The 13,865-nt window shown below is 45.4% G+C and overlaps 1 protein-coding gene across 2 annotated transcripts in view; it reads right to left on the reverse strand.

Annotated features, from left to right (window-relative positions):
* The window catches only part of RHOJ (ras homolog family member J), a 70,503-nt gene that overhangs the window by 11,902 nt on the left and 44,736 nt on the right, over positions 1–13,865 (reverse strand). For both annotated transcript variants that reach the window (XR_015702373.1, XM_009462199.2), the window contains exon 3: positions 6,023–6,081. Coding sequence is in view for 1 of the 2 variants with exons in the window: in XM_009462199.2 (XP_009460474.2) it covers positions 6,023–6,081 (59 nt within the window). In the remaining variant the exon portion in view is untranslated. The remainder of the gene's footprint in view (positions 1–6,022; positions 6,082–13,865) is intronic.

The following is a 13,865-nucleotide window of genomic DNA, read 5'->3' on the forward strand; positions in this document are numbered from 1 at the left end:
GCAGTGGCTGGGTAAATCACCGGGGGTGATATAGTGTTTTCACAGGCCCTGGACTGGGGAAGAAGAGACGCCTTCTCTTTGTGCTAGTTGTGAAGACAGTGAATTTTCAAACAGCTCAAAGCCCAGCTGTGTCATGTCGTGAGCTGGCTTTGATAGCTGTTTCAAGGAAGAATCTGGGTCTGTTTTCAGGCTTGAGATGTTGAGAGCGAGCAGAGGTTTTGCAAGCCATGTGAAAGAGATAGACTGGCTCTTTTTCTAGTGAGAGCATACGTAGCTGTGTCTGGTTGGTACTTTTCAATGAAACCTGTTAGAAAATTTCAGTACAAAGAAACAGATGCTTTTAGAGGGGATACACCTGTTCTGAAGACTTTTTTGGGGGGTCCAGAATTAAAAAAGGGAAAAGGAACACAATGTTGGAGTGTGGGAAATGACAATACATGTTGCTGTCAAACCTGACTGAGACCTAGGTCTTCAGTCTACGGTTTCTGCATTCTTGGCAAGCCTCAAATCTCTGCAATATGGTCTTTTTTGGTTATAATTGTCTGAAATTTCAAGCAGTGCAGTTCTGCTTTGCAGATACTGAAATAGTTAATAACTCAATGAAAAGAAAAAAAAAAAAAGATATCCAGGCGCTGTTGCTCAGACGTGAGAACATTTATTTGAGGTAGGGAAAACCCACATTAGCAATGCAACTGCTGTCTGTCCTGCAGGGCTATATCACTGTGTGCCCAGATTAGATGTTGTCTTCATTCAGTCTTGCTTCTGTCTTGCTTTGGTTGGGTTGTGATGGATTGACCTTGGCTGGATGCCAGGTGCCACCAAGCTGCTTTATCACTCCCCTCCTCAGCAGGACTGGGAGGGGAGAAAATGAGATGGAAAAAATAAATACCTCATGGGTCAAGATAAGGAGAGATCATTCGCCAATTACTGTCACAAGCAAAACAGACTTGACTTGAGGAAAGTAGTTTAATTTATTACCAATCAAATCAGAGTAAGGTAATGAGAAAATAAAACCTAAATCTTAAAACACCTTCCCCTCACCCCTCCCTTCTTCCCGGCCACAACTTTGCTCCTGATTCCTCTACCTCCTCCCCGCAAGCGGTGCCAGGGGACAGGGAATGGGGGTTGCGGTCAGTTCATCACACGTCTCTGCCACTCCTTCCTCCTCTGCGGGAGGACTCCTCACACTCTTCTCCTGCTCCAGTCTGGGGTCCCTCCCGTGGGAGACAGCCCTCCATGAACTTCTCCAACGTGGGACCTTCCCACAGGCTGCAGTTCTTCACGAACTGCTCCAGCATAGGTCTTTTTCACTTGTCCTTTCCATGGGGCGCAGTCCTTCAGGAACAGACTGCTCCAGCGTGGGTCACCCGTGGGGTTACAAGTCCTGCCAGCAAACCTGCTCCAGAGTGGGCTTCTCTCTCCATAGGTCCACAGGTCCTGCCAGGAGCCTGCTCCAGCATGGACTTCCCACAGGGTCACAGCCTTCTTCGGGCATCCCCCTGCTCCAGCGTGGGGTCCTCCAGGGGCTGCAGGTGGATACCTGCTCCACCGTGGACCTCCATGGGCTGCAGGACAGCCTGCCTCCCCATGGTCTTCACCAGGGGCTGCAGGGGAATCTCTGCTCCAGCGCCTGGAGCACCTCCTCTCCCTCCTTCTTCACTGACTTTGGTGTCTGCAGAGTTGTGCCTCTCACATATTCTCAGTCCTCTCATCGGGCTGCTGTTGTGCAGCAGTTTTTTTCCCCTCTTCTTAACTATGTTATCCCAGAGGTGCTACCACTGTCACTGATGGGCTCAGCCTTGGCCAGTGGCAGGTCCTTCTTAGAGCCAGCTGGCATTGGTTCTATTGGACATGGGGGAAGCTTCTGGCAGCTTCTCACAGAAGCCACCGCGGTAGCCCACTCCCGCTACCAAAACGTTGCTGCGCAAACGCAATACATGGGTCAACAAATGAGAGGGCTTAATTATGAGTTAAGACTGGTAAATCTTCTTTCTGAAGTCTTTTTTTCACAGAGTATACAGTAATAAGATGACCCAGACTATTTCTGAATTGATACTAGCTTCCAAAAACTACTAATGGATTATGTAAAAACAGTCTGCTCCAACCTTTTCTAAACAAAAAACCTTAATTATTTATTCGGAAAGGAAGTATGAGGCCAAATTTAGCTCCATTTCATTAAAAAGAAGTTTAAAGAAACATCCTAAACCACAAACAAAATGTTTTGTTTTGTCTAACTGAATGTTCATTGTCCCAAACCTACTTCAACAGGAAGCGTAAATTCCCAGTTACCACCCCCAGCCCCACAGCCACAGTATTTGGGGTAAAGCCAGAGTATTTGCCAACTGACCTATGTCTTTCTAGTATCATAGAAAGTCTTGATTTGAAGAAGGATTTACATGACAAGAAGAGGTGTTCAGACATATCATCTCAAGAAAGAGTGGATTCTCCACAGTCAAGGAATGGCAGGAAAGAAAACTCAGAGATATTTGTGGGAACATCAGTGATACAGGCCATGAGGAAGCAAAGTCATTGGGAGGAGATTTATATGAGGCTCTGGAGATGATACATAGCTCCCACAGATGCGTTACTAGAGGCAAAGTGGATGCCAACATGATGGGAGCAAAGGAGCAATTGCATTATAGAGACAGACGAGTTTTACGTGGGTGCTGTGGGTGAGGGAGGCCTGGCCTGATGCCTGCCTGATTATGTGATGTTATTTTAACCAGAACATCAAACCTGGTGACTTCTCACAGTCAACATGGGCTGATACTAGGTGCTTGGCAAAGGCATTTTCTGTGTTTTCAGTTTAATTGCTGCAAATCAGCCTCCTAAAACACCCACGCGGTGGCAGCAAGCCCTCGAGGAATCATGATTTAGGATTTTTGGCAAGAAACTGGCCAAATATAACCAGTTTCAATATTCCAGACGTGCATATTTAGAGGGGCTGGAACTTACTGTACCATTAAAATTACAAACTAAAAGCCGCGAGTGCTCTGCCTGGTGGTGACAGCTACAGGAGTATGCATTTCATTTTGTTTTGCTTGTTCTTTCAGAGCCCCTAGAAAATCCTTTTTCAGGAGGAGCGTTCCCGATTTGTGTTAGCAGCGCAGAGCATTACGTAAACCATAAGGAGGGACAGCCACGCATCACGTAGCAGAGGTCTGGTCTCCCATCAGGGCACATGGGAGCTTGCACAGACGTGTTAAAGCACAAGCACAGATGTCGTGGGTAAGAGTTGATCAGAGCTCCCGTATTTCTCTGTCTTTGAGGGCTGGCAGGAGCCTGCAGACCACATCAGACAAGGACCCTCTCTCTGTTCATACCTGCTCTCTAGGAGAAGGCTATGAAACCTTGCAATGGACCGTTATGAGATATGGCACATCAGGATCATTTCACATTCAGAGACAGTTGATTGTTGAAGTCAAGCAAAAAAATAGAGTAAAAAAGGGACTGGACACTTGCATGGGTATGGGGCACATCCAGAGGTGCTGCAGCTAGTGACAGTGGTGTTTGGGAAGGGATGTGCGTCCGCAGGGGCTTGGGCTGTAGCTGATCATTGATTTGTTTCCCTGGCTTATGCTTGCATTTTGCTGCCTGTTATTTAGGGAGTGCAAGGCTTCCTGGTTACGCTGCCTGGCCACTGGTTTGGCATGGAAAATGCCAGCACCAGACCTGGCCTTACTGAATTATGTGCCTATGATTTGCCGGGGCTGAGAGGCATCAGCTGGTGTTGCTCCCCCCCTGCTCTCTCGCCGCCAGCAGCCTTGCAGTGCTCGGGCCCAGAAAGTACAGCAAAACTTGCTTTTTTTTATGTTGCTGCTGTGCTGATCTCATGTACGCTCCCTGCCGTGTCAGCCCGTTAAAGCACTCCGCACCTGAGTCCAGCCTGGGGAAAAAAGACCAGTTTTTTTCCTCCTAGGACTGTGCCAGAGATGCAGAAAACCAGATACCCCAGATCTGGGGTCTCTGCCAGCTCTCCCTTCAGGCTGACAGAGGGTCCTGCTGCAGGAGTACATTTTCCAATTGTTTTTTCATTAGCGTATGTTTTATAGCACCGTAATGTCAAATGCTATTTTTAGCTATGACTTCACATCAATGCCTTTGGAAAGCCACACAACACAAGGAGAAGGAGGGAGGAAGCGACCCAGAGGATCTGTTGTTATAGCTTGAGCATGTGGGAAGCATCATCCTTTCAGCCTCCACGGAGATACAATCTAGTCATCAAGAAGTGATTGGTGCTCTGAGTTTTGACTAGGTGGCCAGGTCCTCCGGACCAAGGTCTGAAAGGGAAATGAGACTGATGGTGCTTGGAGGCAGGTGGTGCTCTGGCTAGTTTGAAGCAGGAGATGGCAAAATGATTGTGAAGGAACGGATGGAGGGGTGAAGTTTGTCAAAGAGACAGATTAGTGTTTCTTCTGGCTCAGGAAGACAAATAAGAGGATGTGTTGCTGAGGAAATGAGTGGCAGGTGGAACTGTCAGCCCTACAAAACAATTAGAAATATTAAGGCAATGGGTAAAATCTGACTGAGAACTCCAGTCTCGTTTGCAAAGTCTTGCAGTGCTGCTGGGTCGTGACAGACATGCTCTGACCTGTGTTTGTGAGCACAGAGTAGAAAATTGAACATGCACTGAACATGGGACAAGGACTCGGGTGGTATTTTGGCACTGGCTTTTGGATCAGCTGTTTGCACCATGTAGATAGAAAGGATGGGTGGACCGTAAGTGACACCAAGCTAGCTATGAAGTGATCATTGCTTCCTAGAGACATGTAATAGGAATAAAACGAAAAAAAGCAAAACCCGAAGTATAAAAGCCCCAGTGCTGCTGAGTGCAGGTTTTTCTGGAAGTGACAGTCTGTCCTGATGCAGTTTTTGATCTCGCTGCATACTGCTGCAAAGTATATTCTGTAATAAGTGGCCTTCTGCAGACAGGAGGGTCTCCTTCTGCAGCATTTAAGCACTTCATAGCAGTCAGTCATGGCCAAAAAAAGCAGAGCCAAGAAGTGCTGCTGAAAGCAAAGCCCGGCATCCACGGCTGCTGGGTCCCAGAGGGTGAAGCAGGCTCCCAAATCTGCTTTCCTCTCCTGCTGCCTCCAGTACCAGCACATCCCTGGCTGCCCCGTGCCAGCTCTGACCGGAGGAGCTGGTGGATGTGGGTTCCAGCCCTCCCAGGCTGGGAGGGACCTGGGACCTGCTCCCTCCCCTCTCGGCAGGTGATTTTCTGCAAAGTTTCTGTGTAGATGGCGGTCCTTTCTTTATTCTGTCAGTTGCTGGCATTTGGAGGTAGGAGAGGGAAATTTCACCATGAAAATGTGTTGCTCCCTGTACCCTTTTCTGCCCTTCTACTGGCAGAGCAAGGCAGTGAGAAATACTCTTTCTTCCTCTCCAGGGGGTGAAATCAGCCCACAGACCAGAGTTCACTGGCAAACTTTTAGTGCAAGGACACTGTATTGGATCGTGGACAGTGGAAAGAATAAAAGCATTATATATGTAAGTAAGCATGGGGTACAGACTCTCCTGTAATGGACACCCTCGTTCTGGGAGAAGGATGGAGGGATGGGTGCCAGTCTGGCTGGGTTACCATTTAAAAAGTCAATAGCTGGTGACTGATAGGCGGCACTGTATTGCATTGGTTTTCTGATCTTGGAAACAGGATTCTTCTCTGTATCTTCAATGCCACCATGTGGTAAATGTAAGAAAACACTGACTTTATATGAAACGTCATATTTGCAGTAGGAGGTGGATATATGGGAGGCTGAACAGCCTAATCAGGCTTTAGTTTTTTGCTTAGACAAAATGCAGCCTTAGAGATGAGTGTATTTGTGTGTGTTTTATTGCTGAACCAGAATGAAATCTCTATGTAGAAAACAAAGGAGGAGGTCAGCAGTTCAACTGTTACAACTGAGTGTTAATATTTGTAAAAAAACCCTCCCACAAACCACACCAACAACAAACCCCAGTACATGGTAGTAACAAACAAACCAGGGGAAAGGAAACTTATAAATATTTTGCAGCAATTTACCTGCCCTGCAGTGTCATAAAGTCCCAGCAAGTGTTGTTGTCCTCCCACAGTCACAGTTACTGGAAGAGAGAAACAAGAGATGTTGTTTATGCACAAGCCAGTGGCCTCATTTTTATGTGTTTTAATCCTAAAATGCCAATACACCCCTGTGCTAGACACATTAGCAAGTACCTTACAATATGCATCCTAAACCAAGCACATACAAATTCCACCCAAACTGAAGGCAACCTAAAGTCACAACAAAAGCAAATGTTTTATGCCAAGCTCTTACATATTGCTGCTATCAGGGACCCAGAGACCGGTGGACATTTGCTTCTGTCTCTGCAGCCACCAGCAGACCCCCGTGAGGTGCTAGGACTTGAAAGCACAGGATTCCTGCCTCCCTGTCGGGAGCATTGGGGTAACTTTGTCATGGATCATTGAGAGGGTTTTTAAATTATTTGTTCCAGGCTGTGAAACAACGAAGCATTCAGCAGAGGCTGATGTTTGGTGGGTCTCAGTGGAGGTGCGCTGCTTCTTGGGCAACCAGTCCTGTCCTGTGTCATGCAATTGCAGGTGGCAATGCTTAACATACAGGGCTGTGTGGTGGATGCTTTGAAGGGCGGGGAGGAAGAGGAGCACTAATATTTGCAGGGATGTTGAACAGATTCTGTTACAAATGAAGGAAAGCATGCCTTAGTTTATTGATCACACTCAGCTTGTTTACTCCTTTAGTGGAATTCACTTTGAACTTCATTTTGAGCCCACTGACATTGATGAAAATGTTTTCTCATTGCCTTTGCATGAACCTTGTTATTAGCTGATCTCTGTAATCAGTGTTATTTTGTATAAAGGATAAGATCTGTGTTAATGACATTTAGTTAACCAGTTAATCTGCTTAAATCATTACTGCTCAACTGGAAAGAAAGGGGGGGAATCCAGTTCCATCCATTATTCAACAGGAAGACTTTAAAGATTCACCAGGGAAGTTTCTCAAAATAATGGCATTCTCGCAGCCCGTGGACTAGTACTTTTTTCAAGCACTAGGGCAAATGGCTAGTACGAACACAGAGCTATGGCTGGGGGGGAGGCTAAGACTGGTGCCTGTCGGCCAATAACAATTTGCAATTAATGAGGGCTGGGAAAGATTAGTAGTTACTTTTGGCAAAGAGGAGGCTTGAAAACATCACACAGATTCTTACTGATTTTTTTTTAAAGTGATAAGACTTTTGTAGGAGAAAAGCACCTACCAGCTTATAGAAGTTAATAGCTCCTGCACTGGGGAACAACGTCCTGTTTGAAATCGCTTGGACTCGAAGTCTCTGTCAGTGTGGCTGGGCAGACTGATTATTCAGCAGCTTTACTTGCTTGCAAAGTGACACAGTAATTTTGCTGGCATATAAACAGAACAAAACTGACATCCTGAAAGTACAAAGGCTAGCAAGGACCAGGCTTGCTGATGAAAGCAGGATGGGCCGCACTCACCTGCTGCTGAGGCTGCCTTGTGATGTGCAGGGGAAAGAGGAGATGAGAAAAGGGCCAAGAGCCCTCCTCCTGCTCCTCAGTTCAGGAGGTAGCTCATACACCGGGCTGCTCCCAGGGGAACTCAAAATGGACCTAGCTGTTGAGCATGGATGTCCATGGGTGGAAGAGCCCAGGGAAGAGCTACCAGGGTGGGGAGATGGATACCAATACACACAGGAGACAGTCCAGATGCCCCATCCCCTTCCTTCAACCTGACTTGAATAAACTAATTTGAATGAAACCTCCCCAGAGCCCTGGGTTTCAACTTTTTGTGTTGTAGGGAGTCTCAAAATGTCCCAGCAGAGGTATGAACTGTATAAGTCTACTGACAGTACGCATGCTTTTCTTAGCTCCTTTCTCAGAAGCAGTGGGGCCCACGGGTTGTCCTGCACAGCTTACCGGAGGCAGCTGGGAGGTGTGAGGTTTTTTGCTGTTGCAACCTTGCCCAGCTTTTAATCTGCCCTTATGCCAAGAAGCGCAGGAGCCAGACCTGTTCTGTTGATTTTATTCTGCTCAAGGACTGACTGTGGGAAGATGTACCCTTCAGCTGAAGGCAATTTTCCAGCTGCGATGCGTTAGCCATGCAGTGCTCAGCCGGCCGAGGTGGTGTTTGGGACTGCACGTGAGCATCAGTCGCACTGTCAGCCCTTGGTTGAATTTGTATGGAGTCTGCAGAGCATCTCCAAAGCAGGATGCTCATATGGCAACTGCGTGGCCACGGGGTGCATGGAGGTGCAAGTGATGTAATGTGTATGATGAATAATGAAGAGACATTTGCCATATGTCAGTACTGACATAGTTATCTTGCTTTGCCTCTCATGCTGGCTAACCCTGAGTGCAGACAAACTAAGCTGGGCCTTGCTTGCAAAAGATCAGCTCAGGTAGTCAGCGTTTTAAAAACTTAAAAGTCACACTGAAATTTACTCTGTCCAGGCTCAGGCTGCACAAAGCTTTGCTGGCCCATCTCTTGGTGGCATCTGACTGACAGAGCTACACTGGCAAAAAGCCCTGGTGCAGACACAAATTGCTGTCTTGTTCCAGTAGTTAATATGGTTTGGAGATAAGCTGTTTGGATAGAGGTCCAGTCTGTCTCCAGTGCACTATGCTTTGCCAGAAAGATATGCTACAACAGCTCCTAAACTATTATCTGTGCTCTGTGGTCCATGAAGTTATGGTGGATATTTTGCAACAGGTCTGTGGAGCCACACACTGAATAGTTATTGATAGTTTATACAGTTCAGTTTGGCTCTTGGTGACCTCTGGGAAATGCTGAGGCAGAATAAAGAGGATGCTGGTGTCCTACCATTGCTTTTCACATACATAAGGGCTAAGAAATGCAAGGGCTTTTGTAAAAATACACCTGAATCTACCCAGCTTGCACATCACATTGTAATTCTCCTTATAGCATCCTGCCTCTCATGGATCCTGCTGTGAATTTCTGCATGGCATCAGCCTTTTTTCCTTTTCCTTTTCCTTTTCCTTTTCCTTTTCCTTTTCCTTTTCCTTTTCCTTTTCCTTTTCCTTTTCCTTGCCCTTGCCCTTGCCCTTGCCCTTGCCCTTGCCCTTTCCCCTTTTCCCCTTTTCCTTTTCTCTTTTTTTGTTCCCCATCAACCTTTGTATTTTCTTTCTTCTTGTCAATTGTTCTAAACTATCACATCATCAGAAGATATCCTTCCTGTCCACACCACCTCTCTAAGTTTACAGCTACCACCCCAGCAAAACTGTCTTGTTGGCTAAACTTCAGCAACAGGCAAACTGCTGTCTTTGGATTCCTGGCTCTGAATGCAGTGGGGCCCAAATGGCTCACACTGACAATTCAAATAATCACTGGCTCTTGAAACAGCGATGTCTAGATTAATGTATTGGTGCTGAAATTTCCACCACACTTTCATGCAGGCAAAACAGATGTCAAAATAAATGGCTTTTGTCTGTGAAAACAGCATGGTATTTTTATACTAAGAATTTATCAGTCTGCCCCTGTCAGGCAAAAGGCTGTTCAGTGTGTCCACTTGGTAGGTCATATTTACAAGCTGAGATTACTCTGCTAGATTTGTAGGCCTTACTTTTGGTTTTGTCTCGGTTTACTTTTACTTACCCTCTTACTATCTTTTCCTGTTCTCTCAGTGGCCAAGTCTATGGGAAGCCAATGCGTAATTCCTTCTCAGTCACTGGGGGATAATGCAGGCTCCTTTATGGGCTTGTGAACTTGGCTTTATGAGCAGTCTTGGAGTAACAAGATAAATACAAACTCTCCTTGCCGTTTACTGGCCATATTGATATATTGATTAAGCACTGAAACAGCATGGCCTTTAACACAAAGTGTGTTGGAGACTGCAATAAAATGTGGCCGAATACTTGCACAGTCCTGGTTCTCATTTGGCTCCAGTCTGGGTTGCGTCAGACTATGCGACGGGGCAGACGTTTTCCTCCTTTCACTGGGTGGTTTTAACCAAATGCAGGATGTGTAAAACACTGCTTTTAAAATGTTAGTTAGATCATAAATTAGCTGGGTATTTCTTGCTAGAGTTTGAGTAACTATTTTGGGTCACCTCCAGGGCCTTGTTGCAGGTCTGTGTGCCTGGGGGTTTTTCTAGTTCAGAGCTCGGAAATATGCTGTCCCACTTGAAGGCCACAGCAGGAAGGCAAGGTGCTAGATGGAGTTATTGTGTGGGCTGGAACTGGAGTGTGGAACATGAACTGATCTGAGCGGGGAGGTCTGTTTTTAAATAAGTGATTACTTTGTGTTCCTGGGGACAATATGACAATTTTTGTTGATACTCTTCTTGCCCAGGTTGCCTCAGATCCAGCTGTCAATGATCAGTCTTTGCCAAACTCTTCTTCAAACCACTTGCTCACAAGAAAGCCTTGGTGACTTTGTGGGATTGAATTTTCCCTTGGAAGAGTCCTTCAGCCACACAACAGCAACATTCACGGTCTGCACTGACAGAAAGGGGACGTAAATTGTCTGCTGCCCTCCGAGAATCTCTTATCCTTGATTAATAAGGCAAAGCAACACGTACGTCTCTGGTATGACACCAAACTAGGATGCAATAGCTCAGACGTGCTTAGCTGTCGTACAGGAGACTGGACGCGCACATCACAGGGAATTTTTCCATGCTTCTGAAGAAGTGCTTGTAGAATCAAATGACTGTGAAACCACCAGCCAGAATATACACAATAGCTTAGGCAATGTCTAATGTGATACCACATGGGAGAAGTCATCTATTTATTCTAGTGCCTTCCTGCCAACAAATTAACGTCCAGCTGCTTTGGAGAGAGATGCCAGGAGCATGACAGCAAGCAGAGATGGTAGCACCTGTCTGGATGGAAAGGCTTCCTCATTTTTTTGGGCAAATTAGTCTGCGTCAAGCCTCAAACTTTCACAAGGGCTATCTTCTGCCCTTGTCAGCAAGCTCTGACTATTAAGTTTGTGCATTTGTCTGTTCACTATGATTGTATGTACCAGATGCATGTTATTTAACACAGACTAATGGCCACTGGTATAAGAACAACTGCAATTCTGGTTGACCTGCTGGCAGTAGAAATGCCCAAGTCTGTTTCTTTTCCAGCTGGGAAAGAGGGTAAAAATCAGAAGATGGACAAAAGAGCAGGTCAGCTGCAGTGGAGTTTAGATGGAAGTTTTGGGTTCTTACTGCTTTAAGGGATGGGCAGACACTTGACCAAATTTTTCATTTCTAGATAGAAAGCTCTTTACATGTGGCTTTCCTTTCACTTCCAAAGGTGCTTGTTCATACAGGCCTCATGCAAGAGGGAGCAATACTGTTTTAAACTCCTTGCTTCAGCTTGTGTCCAGTTTCGCAATGCTACTTCAAACCAAACTTCTGTGCTCCTGCATGTATTTGTTTGGTGAAGCTCTACATGAAACTATAACTGGTTCTGATAAGTGTTAAATACAGGTCAGATACTAAGGAGGGTTATTTATTAGCAATGAGAAATAAGCTAAGCAATATTTTTTTCTTTAAAAGGCATATGCATGCACACACACACGTATTTTATATATAAAATACACATATGTATGTATTTTTCCAGTTTCTATTTGAACAAAGCTTTCAGGTGTAGAGTGAAATATTTTGCCTTGACTTGGGGCAGCCTAATCATGCCCAGGACATTTGGAAAGGGGAAGGATTCAAATTCACAAAGGAACATAGACCTTATTGGCCAAATAATGGGTGAACAGCTCCGTACTCTGTCAGATGGGCTGGAACCACGGGGTCACCTCAGAGGACTAGAGCAGCTCCCAGGGAGGTGGGAACTGAATTTCCTTCTCCTCAGGTCTCTCGATACATGAAGAAGCTGATACCCCTTCTCCCTTGTGAATATGCCCTAAATCTGCTGCAACACCAACCTATAAAATCAGAACATTTTCAGCAATGCCAGAACCATTCGTTCCCAGTTTCCTCCATATTCTTTACCAGAATAATTGTCAAGTCATTCATATAAAGAATAGAGTCCGCCTGCAATTAAGAGTTTATTTAGTGGGGTTCTTTTTGTGTGTGTGTTTTCCTTGGCATAGATTTGAGGTTTAAGTTGAACTCCTCAGAAGGGGGCACCAGTCAATGATTTCCCCAGGGGTTTTTACTCCCTCTCTGATAGAGTAATCACCTTTGCAAGGCATAACTCAAGTCCAGACCGTATCTTCAAGAGCAAACGCGTTGTCTGTGGACTGAAGCAAATACCATGTCTCAGGGACATCAAGTTCCTTCCTCGGGCACCTTTCAGAGTAATTTCTGTGAAGTGATCGATATACTGAATGTGGTGCATTCTCCAGCAGCTGATATCCCTGGGGATACTGATGATAAGTTTGCTTGCTGCGTAACATTTTCCTTCCTTCCTGAATGTAGTTTTGTGAAAACTTTCATAATGAACTGAGAATCCCCCTCCTCTTCGCAGATGTCTGCTGCTCTCGGGGGCTTACCCCAGGCAGGACAGGAGTCTTTTTGTAAGAGCTTGTTTGAAGAAGAGCAATTTTAAAAATCTTGTTTATAAATTGTCTTCTTTTCATACTGCATAGCTCCTAAATAAGGGTCTCCGTGGCTGAAATGTGAGGATCCCTGTTATGTTCCAACTAGGGGATGAAACTCGAACATGTCTCAAAGATATTTAGGTTTCTAATTCCCTTTGGTTCCCATAACAGTCAGGCATCTAAGTAATTGAATTGAAACTGCATATCCCAGGCTTTAAGAAATAGCAGATTTGAATATTCAACAGGAAAGAAAAGTAAGTGTGGGTCATGCATTTTTGTAGCACCTTCTAAGTGCTTCAGGTGCCTTTATGAATCCTACTTTGGGTCATATTTGTGTTCAGAAATATGTTTCTTTGGCTGATCCAGGTGAAGAAAATAGGGATAGGGCTGCCAGGGATTAATCTCTCACATACTGCTTTGATTTTGGTTGGGTCAGTGTCTGGGGAACTTTATTTTAGCTGCTGTGGACCTGCCTTCAGGAGATGTTACACAGCTGCAGCTGAAGCTGGGAACACTCAGAAAATCTGCAAATGAAAGCCCTAGTGATGCTACGGTCTGGCACGCACCAAAGGAAGCTGGTAAAAAAAAAAGAGTAAGAAAGACCTTAATGACATATCCTCATCATTCAGGCCAGGAATGACAATCAACTCAGCTGAGCTCTAACGACTGTGTTCCACTTTAGCTAGAAGGCTATCTCTGTAGTGTTCCTCCTTCGAAATATTCCCTTTGCTTTGACTGAATGCAATGCTACAACATTGCATGGCCAACACACCCAGGGCAGGTAAGAGCTGGTGTTACGGGAGCCCTGGCTCACCCAGGGTCTGCAAGCGTCCCGTGACTCAAGCCTGGGCCATTCTTCACTTCCACACATGACGGTCATCTCCAGGAAATCGAGTCACACATTGCTCATGGCATGTTTCCCCATTTCCTCCTTAATGACAAACAAGATTTGATTACAGCCAAACTGATTTTCTACCTCAGACTTATCCTGCAGCTTATCTATATTTTTTCTGAAAGGAAAATCAAAAGCATGCTATTTTGCCCTGTAATTGGCCTAAATACCGCACTTTAGATGTAAATTGTACTAAATGCCTTTCTTTAATTGCTCCTGTAATCATCTACCACTAGCTTGTACAGGCCTCTGATAGCCAGCATTTTTAAAGGAAGGGCTCTGAGTAAACCTCACCATTTTCTGTCACCCCATCAATGGATGAGATCTATGTTCTGCTGAGCAAATACTTTTGCCCATCTGATATTTACAATATCTGAAAAACATTTCCAGTCTGCTCCCTGTGGTGGGAGCACAGAGAGGCCTCCGGGGCTGGGATTCAGCTGATTTCACTCAGTGTAGCTCTT

Source organism: Nipponia nippon, unplaced genomic scaffold, assembly GCF_047370975.1.
Source record: "Nipponia nippon isolate SJK-2023a ecotype South Korea unplaced genomic scaffold, ASM4737097v1 scaffold_11, whole genome shotgun sequence".
Lineage (NCBI taxonomy): Eukaryota > Metazoa > Chordata > Aves > Pelecaniformes > Threskiornithidae > Nipponia > Nipponia nippon.